Below are 7,033 nucleotides of genomic sequence, written 5' to 3'. Positions count from 1 at the left end.
GTGGTGGGAAGGGAAATTGCGGTCTCTAAAGGAGGCCATCTGGTGTGTTCTATGGTGGAACTGGTCCTCCTGGGAGCAGATATGGCGGAGGCGGAGGAATTGGGAATACGGGATGGCATTTTTGCAAGAGATAGGGTGGGAAGAGGTGTAATCCAGGTAGCTGTGGGAGTCGGTGGGTTTGGGGTAGCCATGGGCACACGTATGGGCCCCAGATATGCCTGTCTCTTTGTTGGCTACATAGAACAGTTGATCTCCCGTAATTACACCGGCACCACTCCCCACCTCTTCCTCCGCTACATTGATGACTGCATTGGCGCCACCTCGTGCTCCCGCGAGGAGGTTGAGCAATTCATCAACTTCACCAACACATTCCACCCTGACCTTAAATTTACCTGGACCATCTCTGACATCTCCCTCCCCTTCCTCGACCTCTCCATCTCCATCAGTGATGACCGACTTGACACTGACATTTTCTACAAACCCACCGACTGGGAACTGCAAGGAATTAAAGTAACCTAATTTCCCCTCCCCCCACCTTATCCCAGCTCCAACCTTTCAACTCAGCACCGCCCTTTTGGACTGTCCTATTTGTCCGTCTTCCTTCCCACCGATCTGCTCCACCCTCCACTCCGGCCTATCACCTTCACCCCATACTTCATCTCCGGGCTATCTTTCCCCCAGCCCCAACCCCTTCCCATTTATCTCTCAGCCCCTTCGGGCCACAAGTCCCATTCCTGATGAAGAGCTTATGCTCGAAACGTCAATTCTCCTGCTCATGAGATGCTGCCTGACCGGCTGTGCTTTTCCAGCTCCACACTTTGATCTCCAGCATCTGCAGTTCTCACTTTCTTGCAGCTGTATAATACCCATGTTAGGGAGCATTTGGAGTATCGTGTGCAGTTTTAGTCGCCACACTACAAGTGCAGAGTGCAGAGACAGTGCAGAGAAGGTTCACCACAACGTTGTCTGGTCTTGAGGGTATTGGCTATGAGGAAAGGTTAAGAAGACCAGGACTGTTTTCACTGGAATGAAATGAGAGGAGACCTAAGAGAGGGCTACAAAATGATGAGAGGCATAGATAGGGTGGAGAGTCAGGAGTTTTTTCCCCAGGGTTGAAGTTTCAATTATAAGGAGGGCACAGGATCAAGGTGAGAAGGGGAAAATTTAAGGGAGATGTGTGAGGGAAGCCTTCCACACAGAAAGCGGTAGGAGCCTGAAACACATTACCAGAAGAGATGGTGAAAGCAGACACTACTAATCATTTCAGAGGCACCTGGATGGTTACATGAATAGGGAGGCAATAGAGGGATAGAGACCGAATAAGGACAGTAGGTTGGTTTTTTTTTAGTTTACTTAGGGGATGATGAATAGCACAGGCTTGGACGGCTGAAGGGCTGGACTTTGCTTTGTTCTATGTTCTTGTTCTTTGACTGGAAACTGCAAAGGAGTAATGTCACTGGACTAGTGAGTACAAAGGGGTAATGTCACTAAGCTTGTAATTACAAAGGAGTAATATCACTGGACTAGAATCTGCATAGCAGTACTGTGACTAGACTAGTGAATGCAAATGAGTCATATCACTATACTAATATCCGCAAAGGGTGAATATCACTTGGGCTGATAACCGCAAAGAGATAATCCTACTGGGCTAGTGACTGCAAATGTCACTGAACTAGCAAATGCAAAGGGGTAATGTCACTTCACTAGTAACTGTAAAGGTGTATTGTCACTAGACTTGTAATTACAAAGGAGTAATATTATTGGACTGCAAGGAGTAATGTCCCTGAACTAGTGACAAGGGGTTATGTCACTTGTAACTGCAAAGGGGTAATACCACTAGGCTGGGCTCAGAAAACAAACAAGAATGGGAGAGCACCAATATAAATTGATTTAGGGGTGGCACAGTGCCAGGGACCTGGGTTCTATCCCAGCTTTGGGTAATGATGTGGAGTTTGCACATTCTCCCCATGTCTGCATGAGTTTCCAACGGGTGCTCCAGTTTCCTCTCACAGTCCGAGGATGTGCAGGTTAGATGGATTCACCAAGTTAAATTGCCCTTTCCTGTCCAGGGATGTGCACGCTCTATGGATGAGCCACAGTAACGGGGTGGTTACAGGGATTAAGTGGGATGCTCTTCGGAGGCTCGGTGTGTTACAATGAGCCGCATGGCCTTTCTCTGCATTGGAGGGATTTTATGATTTGCATGATATATTGTATGCATTGCCTGCAAATGTGGTGGAGGCAGATTCAATTGAAGCCTTCAAGAGGAGATTGAATGGTTAATTGAAGAGAAACAACATGCAAAGGTTACAGGGGAAAAGGCGGAAGTATGATACTAAGTCATAATGCTTCTTTGCAGAGCCAGTTTAGGGCAGCACAGTGGCTCAGTGGTTAGCACTGCTCCTCACAATACCAGGGACCTGGGTTTGATTCCATCTTCAAGCAACTGTCTGTGTGGATTTGCACACTCTCCCTGTGCCTGTGTGGGTTTCCTTTAGGTGCTCTGGTTTCCTCCCACAGTCCAAAGGTGTGCAGATTAGGTGAATAAGCCATGTTAAATTGCCCATGGTGTACAGGGATGTGTAGGTTAAGGTAAATATATTAAGTAGGGAATGGGTCTGGGTGGTTTACTCATCAGAAGGTCAGTGTCGGCTTGTTGGGCTGAAGGGCATGTTTCCACACTGTAGGGATTCTAATTCTACAGACAGCGGCTGAATGGTCTCTTAGAGTGCTGCAACAATTCAAATAGAATATACCTTTATAGCATGTGGACAGATTGGTTACAATTTAATCTTGATTCACTAAATAGTGGAGAGCTCAGGTCTGTCCAAAATTCACTTTGATATGTTAGCGGTGGGGGGACTATTCAGTTATCTAACTCCAGGTGTGTGTTGCAAAAGAGAAATCATCCCAAGGAATAAGGAACATACCAAGGGCATTCACAGCTGGCAAGGGAAGTCAGAGAAGGCAGAAAAGCAAACGTAAAAGAAAAAGCAGTGAAGATTAGTGGGAAGCCTTTAACAATCAGCAGAGGATAACTAAAAAGGTAATAAGGATGGAGAAGATGAAATATGACAGTAAGCTAGCTAATAAAAATGACATTTGTTTAGAGATGTAATAGGTAAGAGAGAGGCAAGAGTGGAAATTGAACTGCTGAAAAATGAGGCTGGAGAAGTAGTAATGCAGAGCAAATAAATGGCAGAGGAATTGAATAGGCCCTTTGCATCAGTTTACACAGTGGAAGACACCAACAGCCTTCTAGAACTTCAAGAGAGTCAGGGAGCAGAGGGAATGTTGTGACCATCACTAAGGAGAAGGTGCTGCAGAAGCCGAGAGTTCTGAAAATGGATAATTCACCCAAACCAGATGGATGATTTGGAGATGCCGGTGTTGGATTGGGGTGTACAAAATTAAAAATCACACAACAGGTTTAATTGGAAGCACTAGCTTTCGGAGCTCCTTCATCGAGGAGTGGCACTCCGAAAGCTAGTGTGCTTCCAATTAAACTTGTTGGACTATAACCTGGTGTTGTGTGATTTTTAACTTTGTAAACCAGATGGACTACATCTTAGAATCACTACAATGAGGAAACAGGCCATTTGGCTCAACAAGTCCACGCCAATCCACCAAAGAGCATCTCACCCAGTACCATTCCCTTACCCTATCTCTGTAAACCTGCATTTCTCATGGCTCATACACCTAACTGATACATTCCTGAACACTCTGGATAATTTAGCATGGCAAATCGACCTAAATTGCACATCTTTGGACAGTGAGAGGAAACCAGAGCACCTGGCAGAAAGTCATGCAGACACGGGGAGAATGTGCAAACTCCACATAGTTGCTTGAGGGTGGAATCAAACCTGGGTTCCTGATGCTGTGAAGCAGTAGTGCTAACCACGGAGACACCGTGATGTCCTAAAGGAAATTGATTACTGAAATAAATCGCTGAGGAGATTGTGAAGGCATTGGTGGTGCTCATTCAGGAATCACTGGAATCAGGGATCCTCCCAGAGTGCCTAATTTAACATTCAGCTTTAGAAGGGACGAAAGCAGAGGTTAGGAAACCATGGGACAGTTAGCCTGACCTTGGTCATTGGTCAGCTTTTAGACACCATTATTAAAGATGAGATTGCGGAGTACTTGGCAGTACATGGTAAACTGAGATGGAGTCAGCAAGGCTTTGTCAAGGAAAGGTTGTGCCTTAAAATTCTGTTAGAATCCTTTGAGGAGGTAACAGGCAAGTTAGACAAAAGACTGCTAATGAACATGATTGATTTGGATTTGAGGTGTACAAGATGATTAGGGGGTTAGATAGGGTCGACAGTATGAACCTTTTCCCGCGTATTGAGTCGGGTATTACAAGGGGGCATAGCTTTAAATTAAGGGGGGGTAGATATAGGACTGATGTTAGGGGTAGGTTCTTCACTCAGCGAGTCGTTAGTTCATGGAATGCCCTGCCAGTAACAGTGGTGGACTCTCCCTCTTTATGGGCATTTAAGAGGGCATTGGATAGGTATATGGAGGATAGTGGGTTAGTGTAGTTTAGGTGGGCTTGGATCGGCGCAACATCGAGGGCCCAAGGGCCTGTACTGCGCTGTATTCTTCTATGTTCTATGTTCTATGTTCTAAAACTTTTAATTTGGATTTCCACGAGGTTCCACACAGGAAGCTAATATATAAGAGTCCCTGGTGTTACAGGTACGGACAAAGGATTGGCTGACTGGCAAAAGGCAGAAAGTAGGGATAAAGGGATCTTTTTCAGAATGGCAGCTAGTAACGGGTGGAGTTCTGCAGGGTCTGTGTTGGAACCGCAACTTTACATGGTATACATAAATGATTCAGACCAAGGAACTGAAGGCATTGTCGCTAAGTTTTCAGATGACACAAAGATAGGTGGAAGGACAGGTAGAGTTGAGGAAGTGGGGAGGCTGCAGAAGGGCTTACTCAGGCTCGGAGATTAGGGAAAAAATTGGCAAATGGAATCCAGTGTGGAAAATTATAAAGTTAAGGTTATGCATTGAGTCATAGAGTCATTGAGATGTACAGCACGGACCTTTTGGTCCAACTTGTCCATGCCGACCAGATATCCCAACCTAATCTAGTCCCATTTGCCAGCACTTGGCCCATATCCCTCTCAACTCTTCCTATTCATATGCCCTTTAAATGCTGTACCAGCCACCACCCCTTCCTCTGGCAGCTCATTCCATTCATGCACCACCCTCTGCATGAAAAGGTTGCCCTTTAGGTCCCTTTTATATCTCTCCCCTCTTACCCTAAACCCATGGTCTCTAGTACTGGACTCCCCCACCCCAGGTAAAATCAAGCCCCTCATAATTTTGTAAACCTCAGCCTCCAACACTCCAAGGAAAACAGCCCCAGCCTGTTCAGCCTCTCCCTATAACCCTTCCAACCCTGGCAACATCCTTCTAAATCTTTTTTGAACCCTTTCAAGTTTCACAGCATCTTTCCGATAGGAAGGAGACCAGAATTGCACGTAATATTCCAAAAGTGTCCTGTACAGCTGCAACATGACCTTGCAACTCCTGAGGTGCTCTGGCCAATAAAGGAAAGCATACCAAATGCTTTCTTCACTATCCTATCCAACTGCGACTCTACTTTCAAGAAGCTATGAACCTGCACTCCAAGGTCTCTTTGTTCAGTAACGCTCCCAGGACCTTACCATTAAGTGTATAAGTCCTGCTAAGATTTGCGTATTCTCTTTCTGGAAGTAGGCATTTTCAAATGGAAATTCCCCCTTGACTCACTGTTAACTTCAAGGAGGGCAAAGTCACTGATTGTATCAGAACATTAACCAAGTCAGGAAGAGAAATTACAATTACTGAGGTGATCGAGCAGTTACCAGACAGGGAAAGCAGGAAAACCAATTATTTTCTGAAGTTGAATCTGGATAGTTTAATGAAATTGCTTTTTGTATACTTACTCAGGATAAAAATCAGAACAAAATCCAGAATCCTCATTGTCATTGATTCAATTATTTCATGAATTACATCAGCAGACGCATTCTGTGGATGTCTGTAATAGAATTAAGTGGTTAACTGTGAGTATTAAACGTATTAAGAAACTAGGTTTTTCCTTAGATCCTGATCACATTCATCTGTGATGATTGGTGGGGTTTGCCTATATCCCACTACTCCAAGGGCATGAGTGAAAGTAAGAAATCACCATTTTTGAGACTGCAACATCGATGTGAACATGGTCACCTCCTGCTGAGAAAGAAGAGGAGAATTTTCCCATTGCCTCTTACATTGTCGAAGAGACCAAAATCCTTCATCAGCTACCATTGAGTTAGTTGATTGAACCAGGAGTGGGACTGGATCCTACAACTAATCCATGTTTGGTTTCCTAGTCCTCACTGCAGCTCATTGATGCCACTCTGTAACAGATCAATGAAAATGAAGACTGGTTTGCACTGCTGTAGCACACAAACAACAAACTCAACCTTTTTACTGTGTTCTGCTTTTCAATAAGATCATGACTGATCTGATTTTTAACCTCGGCTCCTCATTCCTGCATAATACCAATAGCCTTTCATCCCCTTGATTATCAAGAATCTAGCTATGTATACCTTAAAAATATTTATAGATCTGGCATCCAAAGGACTTCCAAAGATACGTGATCTTTGAGAGAAAACATGTTTCCTCATCTCTGTCTTAAAGGTGTGCCTTTAAGATTTTTAATTTTAAACTTATGACCCTTAGTTCTAGATTCTCCCATATAAGGAAACATATTTTCCACATCTATTCGGTTCAGATCCCCCAGGATCTTTTACATGTCAATTAAGTCACCTCTGACACTTCTAAACTCCAGAGGATACAGCCCTGGTCTGTCTCGCCTTTCCTCATAAGGCAATCCACTCCTTTCAGATATCAGTCTAGTAGATAATTGGGATGCCTTCTGGGGAAGGTGGGACCTGTACAAGAAGGACGAGTTGCATCTGAACTGGAAGGGGACCAATGTCCTGGGTGGAAGGTTTGCTCGAGTAGTTCGAGAGGGTTTCAACTAGTATGGC

General features: G+C 44.6%; 1 protein-coding gene across 1 annotated transcript in view; it reads right to left on the bottom strand.

Annotated features, from left to right (window-relative positions):
* The window catches only part of LOC122552000 (erythroblast NAD(P)(+)--arginine ADP-ribosyltransferase-like), an 18,623-nt gene that overhangs the window by 2,353 nt on the left and 9,237 nt on the right, over positions 1-7,033 (bottom strand). Inside the window, exon 2 of the mRNA XM_043694562.1 lies at positions 5,945-6,036. Within this exon, the coding sequence (XP_043550497.1) occupies positions 5,945-5,987 (43 nt within the window). The 5' untranslated portion in view covers positions 5,988-6,036. The remainder of the gene's footprint in view (positions 1-5,944; positions 6,037-7,033) is intronic.

This window comes from Chiloscyllium plagiosum, chromosome 7 (assembly GCF_004010195.1).
Source record: "Chiloscyllium plagiosum isolate BGI_BamShark_2017 chromosome 7, ASM401019v2, whole genome shotgun sequence".
Classification (NCBI taxonomy): domain Eukaryota; kingdom Metazoa; phylum Chordata; class Chondrichthyes; order Orectolobiformes; family Hemiscylliidae; genus Chiloscyllium; species Chiloscyllium plagiosum.
Note: the sequence above shows the minus strand (reverse complement) of the source record. Positions and strands in the feature narration are given on the sequence as shown.